Raw genomic sequence first — 27,216 nt, forward strand, 5'->3', positions numbered from 1 at the left:
ACTGAGTATGGCACAAGATCGAGGAGGGATAGCTTCCCCAGACAGTGAAAGTGCATTGCCTGCATTCATGAAACTGGAGAGTGGAGATTGAGACACTGAAGTGAGGAGGATGATGACGGCTGCCTTTCAATATTCAGTTAAGGCTTTCTTAGTAAGGAAGTGTTGATTACATTTTCCTTAGCATTGCTGTTTGGTGGATGATTAAGCTGAGTGGTGGGACTGCTGTTTCTGTTCTTCAAAGTGGGGAAAGGTTCAAGTAAGTCCTGTATTTCTGCATGTCTCTTAATAATACTTCAAGAGAATGAAAGGGAGTGTTCTGCAGAGTATTTTGGGAGCTGCTGTGCAGTTGAGGGTTTATGTATGTCTGACAGACAGTCTCTTTGCGGTGTCTGGACATCACTTAAAGTCAAGACTTTCTCTTGGAGGAGCTGAGCATCTGCCTGAAGAGCCTAGAACCCTGTCTGCCTGCTGAGTGAGGGAAAATGTGTTTCTGCCCCTGCAGGGGGGGACACTGTCCAGGATGAGAGACCCAGTTTGTTCCCAGAGGCAGGGCACACAGAGAAAGCGGACAAACCCAAGAGAGGGTTCTAGGAGACCTGCACTGTGGAGGGGTCTCCCAATCTGTCTTTGCAGCTCTTGAGGAGCTGCAAATGAGACTGTCCCAGGTCATATAATTCTGCTGCCCAGCAGCCGACCGTGAGCCGAGTGACTAGTGCTGCCACCGCTGATTAGAAGGAAATTATATCACTGCTGAAGCGGATAGCCCTAAACTTGCCATGAGGCCACATCTGCCCCAGACACCATAAAGAAGATTTCGCTTCGTTGTTGCAACGCTTGCAAGTTGAAATGGTGGGCAGCTGTCCCTAGAACAGCAGCATTGACGAAGACTATCGTTGCAGCTTAGTCCAGGCCCTGAGTGAGTCCTGTGAAGACTGGTCTTGCAGCAGTTGCTGCAGACATCTACAAAGGAGTTGTCTGCCCAGTGAGGGCAGCAACACCATCCGCTCCAGTCTCGCAATCCGGATGGCTGCCAGTCACCAACAGGTAAACCCAGTCTTAGCTGGATTTGTGGATGAAAGAGGGACAGAGTGCATGTAAATCTGCAATACCTGTTAGAGACTTTTTGGTACAAAAGCTGCTAAAGGCTTTTAGTTGCACATATAACTTTTGAGATCTTATGAGTGATATGCACCTCAGCCAAATCCTTACCTACACCCTAGCATTGTGGGGTTTGTAATCGTGGAACCTCATCAGTGGCAGGAGCAATGACCGATACTGGGGAAGGTAGGGAAAGTGTAGCTCCCGCCTGGTTAAAGCACAACTTTAAACAAACCTGCATGAAGTATTGGATTGTTCATGACTTAGTTCTGCTGTGAGATTAAAAGTGCTTTCTTTTTCATGAAGCTAAACACTGAGCAAAATATAATGTTATTTTGTCTGTTTGAATGCAGACTTCTTAGCTGCTGCCCCTCACTCTACCACCTTGAGAAGCCTTTGTCTGCTTCCCCTCGATACCCTGACAGCCCAGTGTGAAAAGGAATGTACTTGGCCAGGGTGGAGAGCTGTAGTAGGATGGACGTGTCAAACGACCGCAACCACTACTTTTGGAGCCCAGTGGTCGCTTTCCGTCCTGGAGCTGAGCTCGTTATGAGCCACGGTGCTCGTGTGCTCATGACGAGCTGAGCTCGTCATGACCATTGGAACGCTCGCACGTTGGGCTAATTCCCCTGCTATGCAAGCGTTCTAAAGAAACGGATGTGGTCATGACGAGCTCAGCTCGTCATGAGCACACGACCACCGTGGCTCATGACAAGCTGAGCGCCCCCCAGCACAGCGGGGGAATATGCCCCGCAGGTAAGGAGTTAAGCTTATGTTCTAATAATTTTCAGTTCTCAATATGTAGAAAAACTGTTAAAGTACATGTTACATATGGTGTGATTAGCTACCCTACTGGCGAATCGTCATGACAGTTCTTGTATGTCACTGTAGTTTTATATATGCCGCGCTCACCAGCATCAACTCCAGTTCCATCAGCATTGTTGTACCAGTAAACATGCCTAGTAGTTGTTGAAGTAAGCACAATACATTAAGAGTTACCTTGGTGGTAGTACCCGTCCTTGAGCCAGGTGTTGTATGGAAGACGTTTTGGAGGATGAACCTGTTGTAGCTATTCTGCCATCTAGTGTTGAATCGTTACTGTGGGTGTGCCTAAAGTGATTGCCTATTGCAGCACTTAAACCTAAAGTGCACTGAACACAGACTATTTTATTTTTTCTCATATAGTATATATGTTTCCCATATGTAATAGCTAGACTGTATACAAGTAGACTGTCACTTGTGTGCAAATGTTATTAGCTCTACTCCATTTACTTAGAGAAGTGGAATAGGTATGTTAATCTTTAACAGAGACAAGGTGGAAAATACCTGTGATTAATGTTTTCACGTTTTAGCATGAATCTACTGTACATTTGTAAGCAGTGTGTGGATTGTAAAGCAGGACCCTTCCCTACCACCGTCGAGGGTGATTTGCCTAGGAGTAAAGTAGTTTTGTCAAATGAACCGCCTGAACTTCCTTTCTTTCATGAAAGCCAACATAACAATGCTATTTAATATTGTTAACAGAAGGAAATCGTGTATCTTCGCAAATAAACTTAATAGGTATGTTACAAAGAAAAGCCATAGTGGCTCCTGTCTGCAATTAAAATGAAGTGTAGGTGCTAAAGTAAGTCTTTTAGCCCTTGCTAACACAATTTAATAGGCTTGGTAATCTTGAGTGTTAAGCCTGACTTCATGTTATCCCTGTAAGTATTGTTCCTTTAGAGAACATGCTGCAAGTATCCGATTCTGTGAAATTAGGTGATAGGGACTAGAAAAATCCCCTTACAAGAAAGTTCATTAGCATTGCTTGTATGTGTAGGTTTCAAACGATGGACTTTTAGGTCTAGTTAACACCATCTTTTAATCATTTGAAGGAGCTCGGTAGCATACTCCCATGCACTGTGGTTCTGTTTATCAGTGTCCTGTTTGCTTTCATGAGGGTTCAGGTGTTAAAGGTTACCACTTGGGGATGTGTACTTTGCAACCATCTACCAAGCACTGACATCTGCCACCAATGTCCTGTTTGCTCTGTTGGAGTTAATTCTGGTGCGATCCCTCTGTTCAAATGCTACCTGGTAGCACTCTGGTTTAGCTGATGTCGCAATTTGTAATAACTGAGAAGGAGATCTGGGTTTCTTTTATATCAGGATAAGTATAAATGATATTTGCTGAAAAAACAAAGGTTAAAGTGACAGTATAGTTAGGTGTTAAATTAAGATCAAAACTAACGTTTAAAAACACAAAATAGCATGGAAATTCACCAGATATAGTTTACTGAGCTAACTAGAACTTCCACCATTGCCATGCACTCTTAAGACTCCACATATTACATCACTCCTGCTGTATTAAATGACATCCTCTCCGCTTTGCAATATGGGCTCTTCATCCTAAAGCCTTTAGATTCTGCACACTGGTCACACATTGACCACTCATGGTTCTGCATTGTGGCTTGAAAATAGTCACAAAAATAACTAGTGTCAGCATGCCGGGATGGTGCATTTGTGAGCCCGTGTCTTTACTTCTGGCACGGACCGTACTGATGCGGAGCCGGACCGTGCTGCCTCCTGACGCGCAGAGGAGCTGCTTGGGATTTTCCGGATCCAGTTTGGTGCCTGTGAAGTATTCTGGGAGGAGGAATCTGCGGTTACGTAGAGTCTCTACCAGAAAAACCATTACCAAAGGTAAGTAGCTTTTTCGTCTGGACAATACTGTTCTACCCTCCTATCATGGTATCCTTACTGATGCTTATGATTACTTAATAACAACTTCTATGTGCTCACTCCCCAAAATCCTTATATGCTTTTCTTTGTATGTCATTTGAGAGGTCATCAGTGATGTAATTTAACATATCATGAGTGATGCAATATGTAAGGTCAAAAGCAGTGCGGGTGTGCAAGTTACAGTTACCTCTGTAAAGTATAAATGATGAATATCTGTTCTTTTTTGTTTTAAATGTTCGCTTTTGCGCTATTTCAAACTCTAACTATAATTTCATGTTAACCTTTGTTTTTTTCCTATTTTTTTCTCTTGGATGTTTTGATGATATTCACCCAACCCCTTCGCTGACCACAGCTTGTGGCCATGCAAAATGGGGGATTGAAAACTGGGCCTGGTCTCCGGCGGGTAGCCAACCCTATGGATCTGGGCAGCTGGGGATTGACCGAAGGGCCTGTCCTCTGCGGTGCTGAAAGAGCTGATGGGGAAAAAAAGCTTCTTCAACCTATTTGTAGAATTTTCGGTACCGCAGAGAGTCTGTCAACTCTAGTGGTTAGCCCTAGCGTTGAAAATAGGTTCATGCCCCCTTGCCCCCAGAGTGACCCTGTGATCTTTAAGGGACAGGTCCCACCAGATTTCCTGGTAGTCCACATGGCCCGCAAACAATACTCCCACCAAGCCACTGGCGATGCCCCTCCTCCAGATAGAGGAAAAAGATAGCTGCAGCGGGAAAGAGGGTGGTGGTGGGCGTACGTGCCCATTGGAGGACAGCCAATTCTGCCACTCTCCTATACAGGTATGACAGGGCACAGTAGGAGGAGATCTAGAAACTCCTTTAACATCTGCCAAAACAGTTGTAAAAAAGGGGGTGAAGGCGATTGGGTCAGAGGGGGTCAGAGGATAAAATAATCTCCATTGCCAAGATCTGTAGCACATTGGATGCCTAAGACACCAGCTTCAGAGGCATCAACACTAGTGTCCTCTTTGGATGCCACACCTGACTCTGTATGTCTGGGTTCAAACCTTAAGTGCATCATCATCTGTTAACCTCACATTTGACAGTGATCACCTTTACAGGCAACAGGTTGATGAGATGCTCGAAAAGGTACGGAAACCGCCAAATCCATGGGGGCTTTCCAGGATACAGTATACAGAATGATAATGTATACAGGCCGAACATTGGTTCGGTTTACTTATAATCCACTCCAACCAGTATTGTGTAGATAGAAATTAGGATAATATGTTCCTTATTTTTCTGATTTTGTCTTCTATACCTCCACGTTCACATTGTACATGAGCACTTTCTTTACACTCTCCTTTTTGACAACCGCCTAATGTAAAGATGATTTATTGAATATTTTCTATTTATAAGGATCATATAAACAAAAAGATTTTGTCTTACAAATACAGTGGTCTTTAATTTTTCTTTCTGGTGCATCTCTCTTTGTATAGAATAACCTAATGAATGAAGGTTTGGATTAAATGTTCTAGTCTTTTATGCCTTTTGCTGGCTAGAAAAAGGTATGTCCGTTCATTCAAACAGGCAGCAGTCTGTTTACCATCAGCAAGCTAGTAGGGGAGTGCTGTAGGGGATCCTACAGAGGGAACATAAGGGTACTGCTACAGCAAGGGAGCTGTGTAGTGATGGGTCGAAGAACTAATCGAACTGGAACCAGAATACTTTAAAGGTAAATGTATTCCGTAACACAACCTGGCATCTGACCACCTCGGCAGTCCAGCAGCAACTGACAACTGTCGAGTTTTGTCAGCCTCACATTCTATAGAACCGAGAGAAGAAAGAATATGCATGGCTCCACGAGAGATGAACTCGCTGCACACAGTTAAGTGACATCATAACAAGCTGCCTCATTCAAACAGTGACGTGCCTCACCTCCCACCTCAGACACCACCTTTTGGGGGGAGATTAAGCAGTTTAATCGCTGGGAGGAAATTACATCAGACACATTGGTACCAGCCATCATTTAGCACAGCTGCTGCCTCGGACTACATTCCCCCCCCTCCAACATCCCACCATGGTCACACACTCCTCTTAGCAGCGAACACCTATCCCTCCTCCATGATGTGGTTCACTCCATTCTACAAAAGGGTGCCTTGCAAGTGGTGCTTCAACATCCAGAGAACAGGGTATACTCGTTATACTTCCTCATTCCCAAGCAGGATGACTCCCTCAGGCCCATTCTCCATATCGGACCCCTCAACTGCTACATCATATTAGAAGATTTCCAAATGACAGCCCTGCGGGAGGTATTTCCCCTTATTCAGAAAGGAGATTACTATAGAACCAAACCTGATGTTAAGACTATTATCTCCCAAATAACACTTTCTAGACGCTTTCCTCTTCTGTCCCTCTATTATCCTATTCATTCCAGCTGACAGGCTCACATGGCCACCGCTAAAATGAACTCATATTTTCCTATACTAATCTACCATTGCTACTCACGAAAAGCGATTTGACTCCTCTTCCGGTGTAGTATGCGCTATATAAATACAATTGTAATTACATCACTAATAACTTCATAGACAAATACAATATACAGTTACTGTGTGAATACGTGTGGGTGCATTGCACGGAAATAGTGTGAACCCTGGAGGCAAATGTATTGAAAGTTATATGGTGCATCATTTACAGATCAGTAAAGTTGGGGGTGCAAGAAAGTAATCAATATTAAACAAGGTAAATGCTTGAACGCCCCTGATGAAGCAGAGGTATGGCTTTGCCCATGCTTTTTGGGGGGGGGGAAAGAGGGGTTCTGCGTTGGCCATGCTGCACAGCATCATTAAAGCCATTAGCACTGTCAATAGGTCCCAAAGATGAGACCTTGTTCCGCGTTGCAATTATTAGATATCCAACCTGTATGTAGATAGATGTTTGTTGACACGGTGGGGACGTGCACTGAAGTATACTTTTCTTCAACTAGGCACATTGAGATATCGATACTCGCCTTTTGGTGACTTGATTGCCTACATTCACCTGCCCATGTACACGAAAAAACGCGCCAAAGGTAAAGACAGTCATTTGGTATGCCTGACAATGGTGGCCATTAGCACCAGATTTAAAAAAAAAAAAGTCTGTCCCTATTCGTCCCTCGCAGCAGGGAAAAACAGATGTGTGCTCTGACGTCATTAAGGGAAGCACTGACTTCACTGCTTATCCCCTGTGCTCTCTTGTGGTTACTTACTCCTCGTCATTCCCGGAAGGATTCTTAGATAGGGTGACCAGAATTTTAAAGCAAAAAAAAAAGGACATTTCACAAAAATAGGACTATCATTTTACTTCAAGCGTGGGCGTAAAATGACAGCGCTTCTCAGCAGAGAATTACAGAAGAGGCAGTCAGAACATACATAAAATGCAATTTGTAAACCCAGTAGCTTGCCTGTTAATTAACTTGCTTTCTTGAATCAACTGCTAGCTATCCCTGCTTTGTAAACATTAAAAAAGCACCTCCCGCCGTTTTCAGTCGACCCTCTCTAAAAACTGGGACGAGAGCTGAATTTCCAGAAATCTGGGACAGCTGGTGGAAAATCGGGACCGTCCTGGCAAATCCGGGACGCATGGGCACTATTCTTGGATAATTTATCACAGTTGTGAAACTTTCTCCTACTTTAAAGGAGTTGCATAGAGCCTCTACCACGCCTGCCTGTGTCAATTAGTGCCTGCTGGAGAGCGCCCCTGTTTTACTCAGAGGTGCATTTAGTGTGCAGTCACTCTTCCCGGGCGCAGCAACCTAGGATGGAATAAAAGCACCGCTCTAGTCTGACTCGACATCAAACTGCTTCCCATACAGGCCACCCAGCAATTCTACCGTCTCTGTAGCTTGCTGCTCGCCGCTGGTGCATGTTGGCGCCTCGTCCGGGGTGTGACGCATTTTATAAATGCAGCTACACTCCAGACGGCACGAGAGGCGTCAGCATAACACCATAAAGGGGTATTTCAACTTTCATTCATTTTACCCTCGCTCCCTTCCTTCATTGTGAACCTTTAAGCGCTCTGCAGTGGCAAGGCAACGTAGGCAAATAAGGTGAGGAACGAGTTAGATTTTTTTTTACTCGTTAGGAAATTCGTTGGTTTTTTTTTATTTGTAAGTGTTTTTATGGAGGGTTATCACAAAGTAAATCAGTGCAATTTTGGCGCTCTCAAACTTGCATGCAGTTTTTATCCGGGGGTGCACATGCCACTTACATGGAATACCAAACTATTGCCATAGAACAACTATATAAACAAAATGAGCTGGCTTCGTGCTAATTCCGAGAGTTATCTGTACTCGCCACATGGTGCATGTGGCATGTCCAACTTCTCAAGCTAAGCCATGTTCAAAACCTACCCCCCAAAAAAATGTGGGGGGAAACCGGACGTGATTTCTGTGCTCCACAGCCCCACTCTGGGTGTTGGGCGGCAGCCCTGGGAGTTGGTGGCCTTGTCCTTGCTGGGCACAAAGGGAGCCAGCGGCCTGCCCTCTCCTGCTAATTACTGTGCGAGGCTGGGCCGGGCCCCCTCACTTCAAGGGCCCTACGAGGGGGGGCACAGGGTGTCTGCCCGTTTGCAGCTGTGCGCTGGCTTTAGCTTTGCTTAACATTATGCCGCTTCAGACTTGACAGAAGGGATTTTTTTGTATTATTATTATTAAGGCAGAGCAGCCTTGCAGCGAACTGGTTTAAGCAGCTGCATTGTAGGAACGCACAAAGAAGTTATTATTGTGTCTGTTTAGAAGAGGTTGGGTGTGGGGGGTAGGGGAGGGGGGGCTCCGACTGCTGTTGATGTCGATTGTTGACTTGCCATCTGCCAGATAAGAAGAAGAAAAAAATGACAGCTCCAGCAGGGTGTTCAAGAGGTTGTTTGGAGAGACGCATAAACATGTGCAGATGTCGACGTGAATAATAGCTAGAACTTGAGAGAGTGTATGGTGATGATGTTGTTCCGTAGGCAGGGACACAAATGAGTATCTGACGGGCGGGGGCATTGGCTGCAGATAAAGATCACCATCGCAGTACATTTCTGCTCCCTGCAAGTTTCTGCTACATGACCTTCTTCATTTTCAAATGTTTTTTCATGTTACCCCGTAGGCTACCTGTGCTTTAGACCAACCAGGAGGGACATCTTACTAGGATGCAGAATCCTGCATTCCGCCACTCAAGCTTGGGTCTCCATCCCAAAGCAATATGGAAGCACGTGCAGGCAATTAAGGGTGAGGTGATAAACATTCTCAATAACATGACCGCGTGGCCACCATGCAAACCTAATATTCTGCAAATGACGAAATCTATATCTTATAGAGAGCCCATCAAGGACACAGTCACTTGTCATTGGCTTACTGGAGGGGATAGTTCAGACATAGGCTAACCCAGTCGAAGCAAAAGTTTGGATACTTGCACGTGTAATAAAATGCAACCTACAGTTACTGACCTACTCACTTGTCCACCTCACCTCTGCTCATTTGTCGGGGGTAGGGCGGGGACAGGCCTACACAAGCGTTGATGCGTGGGGTGCCCTTTTCTGCTTTGGCTGTGATGCTGCTGAAACATTTCGTATTTTTGTTTTTACTAAGTTTTATACAGCGCAAACTTGACCCGATATCGGGTATCTGAGCGCTGTACATAGCACCAGTTGCGTTACATGCAGACACTTTCATCTTTTGTTAGGCACGGGGAAATTAAGTGATTTGCCCAGATTCACAGGATGTTTAGCGTCATTGCGGAGACTCAAACCCAGGTTCCCCAGATTCGAGGTGGACCGCGCTAGCCGTTAGGCCATCTCCTCTCCCCAATTCTCTTATGGCCAGATGGTCCCATGGGTTTATACTGCTCTGCCCATGATGAGCATTTCCAATATTTAACAGCTGTGCATGGTTCGATTTCGGATCAATGTGGAGTAGCAGCGCATCAAATTGCATATGTATGTATTAAGCTGAACCTTTACGTACGTTTTTAGTCTTAAACCAAGTTCAAAGCCTTATGAGTACATTGCATGAATGGTGTAAAAGCACTTCTGAGTTTGTGCTCTGTTTTCATTTATCTTAGTTCCATCCCAATTTTCACAATTTAACCAATGAAACAGCAACAACATAACACCTTATAAGCAAGTGGACATTTGATTTCAATTTGTAGCATTGTTTTGTCAATTACTGTCATTTTCTGAATGTGAATTTAATCTAAATTCACTCGCCCACAGAGAGCTATGGTGCCGATCATTGGCCTACTTGGATTTAACACACACTGGGTCAGTCGTGCCTTCTCTATCGCATTAAAGAGCTAGGACTCGAATTGGCCTTATTCTCCACAGGGTAGAGTTTAGGGAAAACTGTGAATGCACTGTTAAACGAAATGAGCTGTCCTATTTTGTTAATAGTCTGCCATAAATGTCTCAAAGTTTGGAATCACCACCTCTTTCCATGGACATCCATTCACCAAAATGCCATAGGTAGTGGAAGTGACTTCACATGCCCCTTGACCTTCACCCACAAATACATATGCTTACTCATACACACGTATTCACACACACACACACACACACACACTCTGCTTACACATACCCATACATATTCACACATACACGTACTCTCTCTTACATAATAAACTCACTCAAAACTGCAAGCAAACACACAACCTGCATACATTTAAAAGGATTTTTTTTCACTTACCTCAGCTGGCAGGAAAAGTTATATTCCATCTATTTGTACTCCATTTTTATTAAACTAATAGCGAATAATGTAATATTATTTACTATTAGTATAATAAAAAAAATGACCAAAACCACGGAGAGTGAAGCCCCCACTGAAGTCCTTAAGTATTAGCTGCTTCTGTTCCTTCTACTGACTTTCACTGCTGTCGCTAGGGCTCGCAAAGGCAGTGCTAGAGGTCACAAGAGACATGTTTGGGTTCGCACCACCGACCCCTAAATGACGTCCATGCCTCTTTCTGTTGTGGGGAGAAAATGCCATCCTCTTTTGGTACAGACTGCAACTTGTTTTCATTGCATACACTCCACTCCGTTGGTCTGTTTTTAAAGCAGGTTATACCGTAGCTGTTAGTACATATCTGGTTTTAAATGATACCGTTGTTGAGGTAGTATTGATTATGATAATTTTGAAGACATATTTTATCAAAATAAAGAACATTTGTTTTGAAATCTAAAATAAGCTGTGAAGATCTATTCATGAACCAAAGTAAAGTACCGTAAAGTTGACCAAATATTATTTCCAATCCAAATTCCGTCCTCTATCGAATTCATATTTCGATTTCTATTTTACTTTATCAGGAGTATGTTGATTCGAGATTTTTTTTAACAATACTAGTTGTTTTTTCTGTCCCTTTGAAATCCTATCTGGCTGAGGCCTTTTCTTGCTTGCAGCAAAGAACTATTTCAGTGGATAAGTGTGAGAACACTGCCCCCAGAGGGCCAAGGTCATGAACAGAGTTAGCTTTATGAACTCAGCTCGTAACAGAAATGGTTTCAAAAAGACAGCAGGCGGGCACGGAAATGCCGGAAAAATGTTTTTTTTTTTTTTAACCACCATCGGATTCACTCAGAAGAACATGTGCGCGTGGGCTTTCGCGCAGCTTCACCAGTCAATGCTGGTGCTTTTCACAAGCTCATGTGTCCCTCCATCTGTATGTGCACACAACTGGCAACTTAAGAAGAATTCATTATTGAGACCAGCAGAGCCGGAAAGGGAAAAAACACTTGGAATCACGCATCTTACACATTTATACGGGCTTGGCGAGCTCTTCAGCTGATCTGCATGTGTCATTTCAGTTTTGCATCCAGTTAAGAGGGAACAGGCTGTCCAAAACGTGCGGAATTTTGAGATTCCATATTTTCTTCTTAATCTGTCTGCTTTATGGATATCTGTTTATTTAAAGTATTTATTTACTTTTATATTAGCAGTGCGATAGTCCCTGAAGGCTGCAATGTATGCTGCACAGTAGGTGTAAATTGATGGATAATGCATACCATATATACTTGTTCTGACACAGTGGTGGCTAAGGTATATTTCAGACAAGGCATCCCCTTTCCTGGAGGGAGAGGCTAACATCAACTGTTGGTAGGTAGGGCAGGAAATTGTATTAACTTTAATTTAAATTTTACAAAAGGATGTTTTTGTGCGCAAAACGTAGCGTGTTTGTTTCCCACATGGCTTTATTTACGTGGGGACATACTTTCAAGTACAGAAAAAGTCATTTATACTTTAGAGTAAAAACAAGTCATGTGAAATACCAACAGGAGGCTGGTTAGAGAAGAACTTGTCTCTTGGTGAAACATTTTCTGCACCAACCAATCTACTCTAGGTCAAAATTATGTGCAATTGCATAAAGTCGAAGATTCAGGAATTTCGAAAATTTTGCCTGAAAACATTTATCTTTGTCTAGGCCCATCCAGGAATAGGTGGCCTCGAATTTTCTGGTGGTGTTAAGTTTGCTTACTGCTTTGATGCACTGGGGCAACACAACTCTAGTTAAAGTAATAAAAGTTTGCCTTAAGTAAAGTCACTTGATTCAGTGTTTTGCACCCCTCTAAGTGCACTTGCTCCAGCATTGAGGACTTGAAGATTTCATACGTTTCCCTCAGGGTGATAACTTGCTTGTTCTCACCTGCCCTTAGTATATGTCACAAAGATTCTGAGCTCTTCAGGGAAAGAAGAAACTTACTAAAATTGACATTAGCTGGCTCTGTAACACTGCTGCCTTTTGGAAGGGACACCCTGCATATGGTCCCATCTTCGCATAAAGAACGTGGCCGAGCAACACTCAAATATCTACGCAAATCTGAATCTCTGACCATTCTGCATTGTGCACCTTAATAACGAATGGTTTTTTCAATTGCTGCCTTTCTTGATGTACTTTTGTTATATTTTTCCACTTATTTTTAAAACTCTTGGCCATAAAAATTCCACTTCCCTACTGTACAAAAAAAATATGTTGGCAGTGATAGTAACGATTTTAAATCATCAAAAAAGCTAGTAAAAACTTTACTATTAGGGTATGTCTAAATACTAATTCTGCTATTTGGGTTCACCTGAACACTTAAATATAGAACTTCCAACTGACCTTCTTGCTATGTGCAATTGGGTAAAAATACAATAATTAGTACATGTTCGTTTTAAAAATTGAAATCAAATCGTTCAGTACTGAAGTGATTACTGACTTGATGGTAATACAATTAAAGTAAAAGAAAAAAGAGCGCACATGTATGAGTATTTTTAATATTCATTTTAGAATGCGCTAATTGGGTTTGGAACTTTCAGCCTAGAAACAAACATCTGTCCGGGTTCGTTCCATTCGGTTTTGCGCCGAATACTAAAATAAAATATAGCCGTCCCTGGGCCACTAAATGATGACAACCTCTCTGCAATCTTTAATTTACATTTTAATGACGTTGTATCACGGAAAAAAAATTATGATATTCCGTTATTTCAGCACCTTAATTCAAATTACTTTGCCGGGTATTTTGGTTGTCCTTCTTAGCACTGCAAAGGCTTGAGTTGTACTTTGTTTTTTAATGTATACTAACTTATACTAGGGCCCTGCCCTTCAGCCGCCTTATCGGCACCTTCCTCTTCCTGCGTGACGCATGGTGTGCTCCTGCTCACGGAACCTGCGAGAATAAAGTTTGATACTGTTTGTACAGACGTGCCTGATGTGCATGCAGACGCCTGGAAAAAATGCTAGCGAAAAAAAAAAGCCAGTCTGGGAAAAAAAAAAGCCAGCACTGATTAACCACGTCTGACTGCCTCGTTCAAAGGGTTAATGGCGGTTGCTCTCTCTGCTGGGTGCAGCTGTCGGCACATCTGTTGCACGCTGTTCTTTTCTAGCACGCGGCTAGGCGTGCCTTTTGTGAGGGAGTGCGCGCGCTCAGGCTGGAGGTAGCGTGGAGCTCCCGTCATCCCAGGCGAGTGCTAGTGACGCCCTCCGTGGTCACCGGTTACACAGCCCTGGTCCAGCAGTTGTTTAAAAGTAAACGAGATGGCGCCAAACGAGAAAACACAGTTCTGTGTAAGCAGAGGAAGGCCATTTATTCAAGCAGGTGGCTTATAAAATACGTACATTTTAAAATAACCATATTGCTTTTTTATTACATTTATTGTAGTGCTTTGCATGACCGGCCCCATAAAATCAATGTTTAGGTACTTTGCCACGGCAGAATATTAGAGCGTTAATTCATCACAACCAATTGCAGATCCCAGTTAGCTAGTTCAATATATTACATTTTAAATGAAAAATCACTAACAAAATAATATACACACACACAAAAGATTGTAGCATTGCATTTCTTTAAAACTAATTGCATATATTGCGAACATGAATAATAGAAGTAACACAGTGGGGTGCGCAGAGTCTTTAATATAGTTTAAAACTGTTGATAAAATAAAACATTTTCAAACTAGCACCACACACACTCGTTCACAGTCCTACACACACAATGACAGCAGTGAAATATAACCAAGTTCACCTGGGTTTTCTATTATCAAGGTCTCCTGCATAACACAACTAGGTGCTTTGCTGCTCTTTTCTTGGCAAAGCTCTGAGGCCCATTTCGAGCACCAGCCTCATGTTGCCCCAACAAGTTCCCAAGTGTAGGCAAGCTGAGGTCCAAGCGAGCCTTTGACGGCATTCTACTCCACAACCTGCCCAGTGCCTCGTCTCTGCTCCCAAACAAAATCTAACTGGAAATCTGAATCCTCCCACAGGTTACAGATTGCCGGGCACTTGGCGATTAGCTTAATCTATCCCTATGTTCTTATACTTTAGGGAGGGTGATTTTAGCCTTTGTGGATTACGGATGTGATTTGGGGGTAGCACTCTTCTCTGCTAAAGAGGAAGCTTTTAACTGAAAAAGCAAGAATCTTCTTGGAAGTGAAGAAGAGTGGATTGTTTCTTTTCCAGTAATGACCATTGAGAGGAGTGACAGACCAGAGAGGACACAATCTACTCCTAGTGTGAGGGTTGAGACGCAGCCGGCTGAGCTATGTGTTTTGTGTGAGGGTCGGAGAGAAAAAACAGACGGCCTTGAATTTAAGGTGCAAGGTGAGAGGACAAACTCTTCTACTTGTGCAGCATAGAAGACCAGGCTAAGCTAACATTTTATGAGAGGACATTAGCAGAGATGCAAGAATCGCTCTAGTTCAACTGCGAGGAAGTGCAGAGAGCAGTCTAAGAACTCGCTAGTATTCTTAGTACCCACTAATATTCATTGTTAATTCTTGTAGCCAGATGTCTTCTAAATTAAGGATTGTGTGTAGATGTGCTGATGTTTGGAAGGGAAATCTCACTTTATTGGTGTTTCACATTTTGGGTGAAAATGGTCCACTCTTTATTTTAAATTCATGAGCATGGGTTTAGCCCGAGGGTTGAGGGTGGAGCAGTGATACGCTGTATAGAGCATTACAAGCATTATTGTAGTGTGTTGGCTAAGGTACAAAAATAATGTATGGGGTAGGCCACTGTGGATGATCTTTTCATCATCCATGTATGTGAGGGAGAAAGCCTACACCTAAGCTCAGAATATGGAAGGATGGTATGGTTTGGTTTTAGAGATTGGATATTTTTTACCTGGCAGGATGGGATGTGTTTTTGATGTTCTCCTGGAAGGTGATCTTGAGTATAAGTTAAAGCCAATGGATTGCCTCAGTTGATGAATGAGGGAAGCAGTAAGATTTTATTTTGGGACAGTCTTGCCTCGACTTAAGACTTAATGGAATCACCATGGATGCGTATGAACTGTCTTTTCTTGTGGTTATATTTAATATTGACCACTATGTTACAGGATTTTATTGGGAGATACGCATACTTTTGATTCCTTTGTCATTCCCTGTTGACACTTTAAAAAAGTTTACACTTTGAGCACCACCTTCAGAGACAAGATATAGAGAGAGAATGATTCATTTACCTATGACTCTTACTCTGGGATGAACCCTGATGAGCTGACTCATACCCTACAACTGATGCATTTGACCTTTCAGCAGTTGATCGCTCCTCTGTACGTTTGGTCCCACCCTCAGCAGCTTCTGTATGTGACCCCACACACCCTTTTTGAACCGTAAGCAGCTAATCGCGACCTTTTCGTCCTGTGATTCATCCAAACCGACTCAACCAGTGACTGTTCTCAACTGTCCTCCCCAACAACTTACTCTGTGGCTGATTCCAACCTCCTCGCTCTTTGACTGACGCAAACCCCTTGCCCTGTAATTGATCCCATGCACCACTTGATGTGATGGCAAAGCACCCTTCCCTGTGACTTTAGTGTGTGACCTCACTCCCTCAACTCATTCATGTACAGGGAACAACTTTCTGCTCACAACTTGAAAATAGTTGAACTAAATTTCAGTGATGCTATACACAGCTCTGAAATCTCACGGACTTTTTCATGGGTTCTCTACGGAAGCAGTCATTTTTCATATTTTCACACAGAATATTTTCTTCTGGAATTCCACTTGTGATTATGTTAATTAATCTGTACTAAATTTGACAGTATCATAGTTTAAACTTTCTACAAGGTTTTCTCCGGCGTTGAGGGCGCGAAACTATTATTAAATCAAAAATGGATTTGCCTATGGAGTGTTGTCAGCCTTAACTACAGAGGCGTATATGCCAGTGGCTGCTTCCAAACTTGTAAAAATGTGAGCCAAACAGTCTGACTCTGTGCTTCCGAACCTCCGTGCCCAATACCTCTTACAGGCTTTCAAATTGAACACACAGGCACTTAAATATTTAAACAGGCGATCATGCAAACAAAGACAGCCACAGAGACATAACCTCGCACACACAAAGACCAACACAAAACGTACTTGCTTCTGTTTGGCAGGAGAGTGCACACTGTTTGATTCCCATCTCCTTACTCCAGCTAGGCTAGTAGAGCACCAATACCATGTGCACTAGCTTATATCCCATCAGAAGACGGAGCAGGGTTGAAGGTACGGAGGTGAACATGTTTTCTCTATTCTGACTTCTGATTGGTTAAAAGGCTGTATGATTTACAAGTCCTGAAGTTCATTTATTTGGCCTGCTGCACTGCCTGACGCTAGTGCAGAATGTCAGATATCTATTCTGTCTGTATGAGACTGGGCTGTAACGGCCCCCGCCGCACACATTTGCAATACAGTGGTGGAGCCGTGTTCTGCTGCTAATGGTATATACTAGCCTTTGCATGCCATAAACGGTATGTGTGACTGCTCTTTTTCATGCAAAAGCTGTAACATGACAAGCAGTTACTGAAAAAGACCGAGCAGTGGGTTGACGCCATGACTCCCTCTATGGGCGAGCCGCCAGTGATGTATGCTACCTCTATGAAATAAAAGTTATTTTTAAAGTGTGAACATTGGTCAATGGCAAAAACAGTGTGGAAATATCGGTGTTGCCCTGACACAAAGATCAGATTCTGGTTAATTGAACTCCCCTGTCTTAAGGGGGAGTGACCAAAGGCAGAGATGTAAGAGGGGAGTTGGGGAAAACAGTTACTAATGTTAAAAGTAGTCATGCACATGAATTTGCCAGAAATGTTACACCTTTCAATTTTTCCTCCTACAGTTGCTACTCGGCTCCTTGGTCGAATGCGACATACGCTTACTTCTGGGTGAAATTACAGAGCAGTCCAGTACCATTAGATTCACTTTTTCACTTTCACCGTTCAAACATGCTAAATACATTTCAGAACTTATGAATAACTGAATGATTACATAGAGGTGAAATTATGGATGAATACTGATAATCAGAGCTTTGAAGGCTTTTCAACAGGTCAGCAAACTGAGAAGTAGGCAAAACTTTCAGGCAGAAGCTGGACCCCAGTCACATTTTAGTTTTCCAAGCAGGATGGGGACAACAGCTGAAGGCTAAATTCTTTATGAAAATTGAAAAATTAAAATGTACTCTTTGGCATACAATCAGTTTACAAACATTAATGCATATTCTAATTAACATGTTACAGTACTGGCAGAGTATTTTTTGGGGAAGTTGACAAGCTTTAAATTATAGGAACACAAACGTTTGGCACTTGTGTAGAACCTTACATTCTGGATTCCTCTTATGAACAAACTAGAGCCGCAATTGTGCAATAGATGATGTATTAATTTGACTCATATCTGCTCATTGGATCCTCTGTTTTGGCATATTCCAGAATAAGATTTGTGATTGTGTTTTAGCATACAATTTGGTGTTCAGGCTTCTTTGCCTACATCCATCAAAGGCAGAAACATTTACGATTGTATTCATATCACTATCTAATCTTCTTAATTTCTACGTCATTCTAAACTAGGTTTATGCACAAGCTCTTCTACCACTACCTTTGACCCCTACTATTACGTCCTCTTCACACCTTACATCTTCTCCTTGTTTGATTACGTCTTTGACATTTTACAGGGGTTGGAGGTGATGCTCCATAGCCCCACCACCATTTCCAGCACCTTCTCTTACATCTTCCCTTACTCTAACCCTACCCAAATCTTAAACCTCACCTAACCTTAAACCCAATCCTAGCTCTTACCCAGATCCTTACCCCAAACCTAGCAGTGACCAGTACACGTTATCTGGCATCATCCCTTACAAATATGCTGATCCTAACCCCGCAACCTAACCTAACCTTAACCTTTAATGCCCCTCTAACCTCCTACTTCATCCAAACCCTAATGTCTCATTACTTTATTTGACATTTAAGTATTTTCTACCAGTAAAAAGCACCGGTCCTGCTTTTGTTACAGGGGGCTGATATTGCAGCACTGCTGCAAAACCGGCCCCAACGGCCAGAAAACCGGCCCCCACCCCTCTGGCCCATCGGGAAAACGCCTGGTGCCCGATACGGCCAGTCCGTTCCTGGTGATCTTACATGGGTGTGCTTAACTTGGCATCCAGGGGTGATTGGTATCTTCCTTGCATAGGACATTAACAATAGATATTGCAAGTAATGACTGGTGTCCAAAAAAACAAATGGGACGAGGACAGTGGCTCAGAGGTAACACAACTTGAGTTACAATGTCAAAAGACGTTCACTAATGCAGGATTTAAACTAACACAGTTTAAAAAAACTGGCAAAAGTATATGATCCCAGTATTGCTGAAAAGGTGGATGGTGAAATGTCCGAGAGGTGCCTCAAATTCTAGGTGTGGAAAGAGGGCAGGACAGCAGTGTTGACTTTTTTCCTACTGTGTGGCTGTGCCCCGGAGTGGCGACATTTTGGATAGGTGCTGTAGAGTGAATACACTGACGGTGTGAATTGAATGCGGGAAGGTCGCTAATATTTTGCCTATTGACAAAGCCCAAGAAGGGGAAAGAGTAAGCATACATTTACTCTGCTAATGTAACTTCTTGCATTAAAACATACTTCTAGCTGCTTGGGAAGGAGCCACCTACAGTGGAGAAAGTGTTAGCTGTTGGAGAGTCGTGGATCCGGGGTTGTGTGGGAATGACAGGACCCGAAGAGGTGACAAATTGTGGTACGATCTTGTTGATTGGTGGATTTATTATGCATTGTGTACCCCATGATTACTTTGTTTCTCCGAGTATATTTGCTGGTATTGTCCGTACTGTGAACTGCAGTACTGTCTTATAGGAATTATCTTGTCGAATGGATGAAGCCACTGTGACTGTGCCTACCATAAATTTATGTTCGCTACTTACTGCCCAAGAATTATTATAACTTCTGGCAACCAACCATATTGCGACACTGTCTCCATGACTTGTTTGTTACTTTTGTCACATGTTACAATTTAAAACTGTAAAAAAAAAATTTGATTATTTGTTTGAAAGTTATACCGTATTGACTGTTTCAGAATGTGGCAAGAGTTTGTATTGTCTCAGAATCATACACCAGTTGTAAATAAAAATGAATTGTCTGGCACAGCGCAGAAGCCTGCTTTTGTTATATTGAATGACTTCTGTGCAGGTATGCTTCTGGTTGATTCACATTGCAATGCACGCGGGATGATTGTAAAGCCCACTTCACAGCGGGAGTCCGTATGGAGAAACAGTTTGCAACATTTAGGTTGAAAAACTTTTTTTGTAACTTTAGTTTGAAAACGGCTTGAGGAAAAAAGAAAAGCAAACTCTGATCATTGTCACAAAGTGTCACTCTCGACATGGTTCAACCACTCGGATCGATCGCGACTAGAGTCAGAGTAATCTGTCCTGTTGAAGTAATGGCAAGGGAAGGAAATGGCTAAGGTCAAAAATATGGGCAAATTAAAGTTTAGAAAAAAGGTTTGCACCGTTTATTACTGCAAAGTGTACAATGATGTGTGTTATTGACGTGTTTAAGTCCTGATATACCTAACTAACCTTACTTGTGACAAACTTTAGAATATTGTATATCTTTGATAGGGAATATGTGCACATGCCACCACCCTGTGACCATGTAATATGGTGTGTTAATGAAATGAAAATTGTAATTTGTAAAGCGCGTGTCTGCCACTCTGAAAAGAACATCCTGGCGCTGATATAGAAGGTGAGCGGCTGTACAGAGGATTTTAGATTAGAGAAAGGCATAGTGCATCCGGGGCTCCTAAAATCCAGGTCTTTAATTCCCTCCTATATTGGGTTTCGGATTTGTGTATTCTCAAATGAGGTGTCAGTAGATTCCAGGCCCTGGTGCCTAGTGCGATCAGAGTTTTTCCTCCCCTGGTTTTGCATCTGAAACTGGGAGGTTTGAGAAGGTTGGCTGATGACCTGAGGGTTCTGGTTGTAGTATAAGGGGTGAATCTTGACGAGAGGTAATAGGGACCCAATTTAAGTGAGGCTCTAAAGGTAATAAGGAGAATCTTGAAAAGTATTCTCTTGTGCAGTGGGAGCCAGTGAAGAGTTTTTAGGGCTGCGGAGGCAGAGGATCTTCGCGGACGTTTTAAAACCAGCTGCGCTGCTGCATGTTGGGCCACCTGGAGTCTTTTTAATGTTTGTTTGTTGGCTCCTGCCAAGAGACCATTACAGTAGTCTAGCCATGCCAATATTAGGGCCACCACTACTGATTTCCTTGCCGCAAGGGGGAGTAGTTCAAATAATTTTTTCAATTATTTTATAAGGCTAAAACAGGTCCCTCGACCTTTAGTGCATGTGGTTTAAAACTGAAGGCGGAGTCACACTGTACTCCTAAGTTTGTTGCTGCCATAACCATTTCCGGAGGGGGTGACATATCCTCTGGCCACCGTTCCTCTGGCGAGAAAGAAACTTCTTTGCCTATAGGTAGTATTTCAGTTTTTTCCGTGTTGCACTTAGGGTGGTTGTCCTTCATCCGCTGGAGGACCTTGGTAAAAGATTCTTTAAAATTAAGTTCTGCCTCCTTGGAGTTGTGATCTAGAGATAAGATCATTTGGGTGTCGTCAACATAGGACGTTATTCTTAGGTATCAAGGACCCCCTGAGAAATAGATACAACAATTCCTAGGTCAGGGAAAAAGCAACACATGAAATTTAACAACCTAGGCAATTAATTCTAAGTGGCCATAGAGTAGGAAACATTCGAGAGGGAAAATATACAACTAAAAAAAGTTTCAATGGCAAGAGAAATTTATTAATCCAATCATGAAAAATTAGTTATCTAATACAGTTAAACATATCAGAAATAATTAAAACAACATTATGAAGTACAATAAAGCAAAAAACTCATTCAAGTTTAAAAAGTGGCACAAATTGATTTTCGACGCGCGTTTCGGCGACCAGCGCCTTCTTCTGGAGTTGCCACGTACTACCTTTGTTCATTCAAAGTAGACACCTAACCGCTACTATAATATTTTCTTGGCTGGCAGTTTCGAACCTAGTCAGATATTAGGTATTATTGATCATAAACCAAACGTATTAATCTTCTTTTGAATGCACTTTATTTCATTTTATAGTAACCACGAAAGATTGTTAGATAAAATAATAAAAGGCCAGATCTAAATCTGAAATTTTAATATGGAACGCTATACCTCCTGGTCACAAAGTTGATAGATAAAAGGCTGTATTATAAATCGTAACAGGATACGTATAGGGAAGAACCTCCTAATTTAAAGTTGAAAGTCAATGCTTCCACGTCTTTAAAGAAATAGCGTTGCAGACCAGGAGTAAAATACGGCAAGCCAGTCGGGTTCCGGAAATCAAGTAGCAAAACTTGATTTATAAATAATACAGCCTTTTATCTATCAACTTAGCGACCAGGATGTATAGCGTTCCATATTAAAATGTGATCACCTTTGACCTGACGCAGAGGAGCCCCTACGTCTGCTACGCCATTTTTTCAATACATACTGGTATCCTGAGATTGAATACAAAAGGATTAAACATCAAAAGGATTTAACACTAATCGGCCTGAACATATGGACATAATCACAGGGGAGACTTAAAGGCAATGAACCCTGTTTTTGAACTTCAGCTCTGATTTTTTCATAGCTTGTCCCAAATTTCACTACAAGGGTCATCTACATTGCATTAAATTCACTGTCCTGATGATGGTCTTTGGATTTTCCCTTTGAGACCGAAACGTCGACACATCAATCCAAGTCTACATCCTGCACTTGACTTTCTATTTATTATTTTTAAAAGAAGTCAATTTTAAATATATTTTGTAAGACTGGATTGTTTTCTTATGTATTAATGGATTGTTTTGTCATCTCCATTTACTTAAGACATATATGCAATTACCATTGACTGTGTACCCTTGAAAATCTGATAATCTGAACTCAAAAGAATATAAATAATAACTTTCTTTGAAGAACAAACCTTCCTGTGTTGCTTTACCTTCTTTCTTGTTTCTAACAGTTCATTTATTGAGCAAAATCACAAAAAGTGTTGTTAAACTGTTTAATTTGTTTGACTTATATGGGGCTAGTGTGGTAGCTTCTATAGGGTCCAGAAACAGATAATAAATACGAATAACAGTTGCTGTTCTGCTCAGCTGACAAGTCTAAATAATATAGACTTCACTACACTGTTAACTTTGATCTGTAAATAAATCCCTTGCTGGCACTTTCTGCTTTAAACATATTGATTGCCCAAGCCCGCAAGGGTATATTGGGTTACCCACCCCTACAACCAACTCCAGAAGAAGGCGCTGGTCGCCGAAACGTGCGTCGAGAATCAATTTGTGCCACTTTTTAAACTTGAATGCGTTTTTTGCTTTATTGTACTTCATAATGTTGTTTTAATTATTTCATATGTTTTTTAACTGTATTAGATAACTAATTTTTCATGATTGGATTAATAAATTTCTCTTGCCATTGAAACATTTTTTAGTTGTATATTTTCCCTCTCGAATGTTTCCTACTCTTTGACCACTTAGAACTAATTGCCTAGGTTGTTAAATTTCATGTGTCAACATAGGACGTAACTTCGATCCCAAATGAAGTTATTAATGAGATCAGATATTAAACAACAAGGGGCTTAATGAAGAGCCCTGTGGCACCCCTTAATATATACCAAAGTCTATTTTTCATTATAGCATCCCAGAAATAGCAAGCATAATTATTCCCAAATATATTGTTTTAGACAAATGTTAACTTTGTTTCATTGCTTAACTGTGCAGCATGAGTGCGTTTCCAATGATGCTGTGATTATTAGACAAAGAAGGAGACCCATGTAATGTTTATCGTTGGCCTTGTGTATCAGTGTATGCCACATGATAAAACTAGAGAAAGGAATCCAAAACCTGTAATGTGTTTTCTTTGCCATCTGCAGGTGAATACATAAAAAACTGGAGACCGCGATACTTCCTTCTAAAAACAGACGGTTCATTCATTGGATATAAGGAAAAGCCTCAAGATGTAGATTTACCGTATCCCCTCAACAACTTTTCTGTGGCAAGTAAGTACTCAGTAGGTGAGCAATGTATATAACTGAGGCTACAACATGTATCTAAACTGTGTAGATTGTAGGTTGGCACATATTTATCATAATAGTGAAAAGCAGCAGGGCATATCTAAGCATGTCAGTACCTTAAAGGCCCATCATGAGGTTAACCCTGAATTACTTGAACTTGGCAGCACTATTAGAATAGGAAACCATATTCCGCTAGGAAGGATTCAGAAGAGCTGCAAAATCCGACAGATTAATTAGAAATGTTGCAAAGATGTGGCCTGCTCCAAGTGTCTTTTATGCCTGTTCCTTGATGACATCACTTCGGTGTGACCTTCGATCTTGAAAGTTGTTTATGTTGCCATCTTGGAATGGCGCATTTGCATCTTCTCCGTTTTTGTAAATATGTCATACGATGCGCACTCAGTGTCTGGTTTGGCATGTCAGTATGCAACCCAGAGTGTGCCTCCCTTCCCCCTCCCCCCCTTCTGCCACTTAGAGCGCATGAGACAGAGCAATCTGATTTGTTGCCTGCAAATCAAACTAAGTTATTGCAGCCACCATTCCAGGACACAGGAACTCTGCCCCCATGTCCTAAAACAGAAAAAAACTATTGAAATAAGGGTCTGAGTGGTTGTACCCTGACCCTCCTCTTATTGTTATGAATGGGTCCTAGAGGGACAGCCCCTCCTCCCCAGGCGCCAGGGTTAAAACATTTTTTTTAAAATCGTTCTGCTGATCTCCCATGCGATCCCACATGTTCACGCAGGGGTCTTTCATGAGTACTGTGGGACTGGCGAATTAAGCAATAAAACATTTATGTTATTAAAAAGCGATCCTTTGGGCCCGAGCGATGGAGAACCCACTCTCCGTAGACACCAGAGCACCTTGAAGGGGCCAAGCCTTTACTGCACGCAGCCTTTGTTCTGCGCTGCACCCTTTGCAATTTGTCGTTCTCTTGTGTGCAATCAGTGAGATGTGGGTAGCTAAGCCCCTACAACGCTCAGTATTTGCATTGTGCAGAAATCTTCTGAGCGAGCCCACTTTCTTCAGACAACCAGCCCCCTTTAGCTGTCCATGCTGCTACTAGGCACAACCTTTGCCATGAACCAGATCCTTTACGGGTAGACAACCTCTTATGCGCAATCACGGAGACATGAGTGGTCAAACCCTTACTACACACAGTCTCCGCATTGCACAGAAGTCTTCATGAAGAGCTCGCTCTCCAGAAATCCAAGCCCCTAGGAAGTCAAGTCCCTACTATGCACAGCCTTCATCCTGTACTGGACCCTTTGAGGGTAGCTAAACTCTTTATTTATCGAGTTTTGTATAGCACAAACTTGACCCTTCAGTACCAGAGCACTTTACGTAGTTAGCACAGCAGCAGTTACACGAGTTACATATGGAGAGAATAAAACATACATAGCATAAATACATAGTAAAAAGTACATAGTGAAAAAAAAACATGGTAACAGTGTATCAAAAAAGTACATGATACAGTAGGATATGTTAACGATAACGTTTTGAGTTGGTATGGTATGATGTTGTGAGGGTGGAGAGAATAGAGGCACAGCTTTTTCTCGAGGTACAGATGCTCAGATTTATTTGGAGGGCGTGGGTTAGGAACTTCAGGCCAGTCAGATGGTTTAGGGGGGAGGGTTTAGGTATTTATTGAGAAGTAGAAGTTTAAGTTTCTTCTTGAAGTGAGGGAAAGATTGATTGTCACGTAGATCCTGCGGTAGAGAGTTCCAGTTACTGAGAGTGTTCCTGGAGAAGGCGCAGGTGCAAGATTTTTCTTTCTTAAATTTGGACGGAATCCGGAGTAGACTGTTAAAGCTTCAAAGAGGTCTCTTTTAGACATCATTTAGTACTTTGATTGACGCTAGAGGGCAGCAGAGAGCAGCAAACAGGAACAGTGAGCACGAGAAGAAGAGGAGGAGAGAAGCAGCAACTTCAGCTCCGGTACCACGACTGAGCACCGAGCTCGAGCTGTGAGTCCGAGACTACAGACTACAGAGACCGCGGAACCACAGAGCAGTGGGTGCCGCGAATTCGTGGGTGCCTTGCATGATTGCTCGCACAGAGTCGTGGGTGCTGCGAACCACAGGAACCGCGAATTCGCGGGTGCCGCGAGTGCCATGGGTGCCTCGCCTGACTTCTGACCACAGAACCACAAGGCCCGCCTGACCTCCGCTTGGACATCCAATCGCCCATCAAGCTGCCAAATTTGCAACATACCCCAATTCCTCGAAGAGGTGAATTTGGACTGGTTTTGGATTGGTTTTGCCGGGTACCTCCTGTATGACCTACTGACTGCCACCCGCCGCACCCTACCTCCTCCTGCCACATCTGCCTTCTGTCATCCCCCCACTCACCTGTTACCCGCGGGTTATCTGCAACTTGCAACCAGGCTTGACCAGGGTGACAGAGAATGGAGAAGAAGTCAGGTGAGCGTCCACAATCCAGGTGGGTGCGGCTGGGGGCGTGACCCTGGATTGCGGCATACAGCGGTGAATGGTGCATGGTGTTACTCTACTTACACCAACTGACTTCCTACAACCCGCTCACTAGCCAACCAGCCGACCCCCAAAGAGGAAATGAGGTCTGGCAGGATCAGGGGGTGTCTGTCTAAATCAAACAAACAGACTAAAATGAATAAGCGTTGAAGAGGATCCTTGTCATCGAAGGACTGCATGGCGGAGCCCCATCCTAAAACTAAAATTAGAGCAGGCGCTACCTCCCCTGACATTGGTCCCACTACAAGGGACAATAATTTGGAGACAGGACCATCTCAGAACTGCTACACATGGACACAGCCTAAGATTTACACAAAATGTCTGTTTTTTAAAAATCCGGGAGACGCCCTCTTACCAAGTTCAATTGCAGCCCAAGGTATCGAAGCTCTGATTTCACCACTCAAACTATCGGATAGCGGGGCAAACGACTCAAATCATTGACCAAAGCGTGACATTTGGTACAAAAAGGGACCCTGAATCAAGTGATTTACCACACCGAAAACACAGTACATCGGCTTCAACACTAGCCACACAAAGTAACTCCAAAACATTGCCACAAGGACCCCAGGGCCATTTAGAAGCTGGAACGCCAAAAGCAATTACACCAAGCAATTTAGAAACAACAAAGAAGCTGGCAATGCCCCCTGGATGAGTGGGAAGTGAGCATAAAGACCAGCAGGAAGATGAGGTCGCAGTGGGAAAAAAGGGAATAACTGTACCACAAACAAGGAATTGTCTATAATAGAGATAGGCACACCACCTACTGCTACCAAGAAATTGAGGATCGGTTGGACCCCACCACTAAATTCCTGTTTGTTACTGTCATCAACGCCCCACAGCACAGAGCCAGTACTTGGACAAGAGTCGGAAAATCTAAAGGAACTATACAAAGTGGACGAAGGGGACTGATATGCTTTACTGATAAATTCCACACAACAAACACCAGTAAGACCCAGGTTGGACCCCCAAAATGTTACTTTAACAAAGAACTTAGGGGCTCCTTGCCCGAGACCCTTTCAGCTCTATCACTGACACCTGACTTAGGAAATACAACCAATCTTCATCAAAAACTGAACTCTGAAAATGCCTGGGCTAGCTTACTCACTCAGTACAACTTCTAGTGGAAG

General features: G+C 42.7%; 1 protein-coding gene across 1 annotated transcript in view; it reads left to right on the forward strand.

The window, feature by feature from the left end:
* Positions 1–27,216, forward strand: part of AKT3 (AKT serine/threonine kinase 3) — a 1,006,792-nt gene that overhangs the window by 427,084 nt on the left and 552,492 nt on the right. Inside the window, exon 3 of the mRNA XM_086926847.1 lies at positions 23,457–23,582. Coding sequence (XP_086782973.1) covers positions 23,457–23,582 — 126 coding nt within the window. The remainder of the gene's footprint in view (positions 1–23,456; positions 23,583–27,216) is intronic.

This window comes from Lissotriton vulgaris, chromosome 6, assembly GCF_964263255.1.
Source record: "Lissotriton vulgaris chromosome 6, aLisVul1.2, whole genome shotgun sequence".
NCBI lineage: Eukaryota > Metazoa > Chordata > Amphibia > Caudata > Salamandridae > Lissotriton > Lissotriton vulgaris.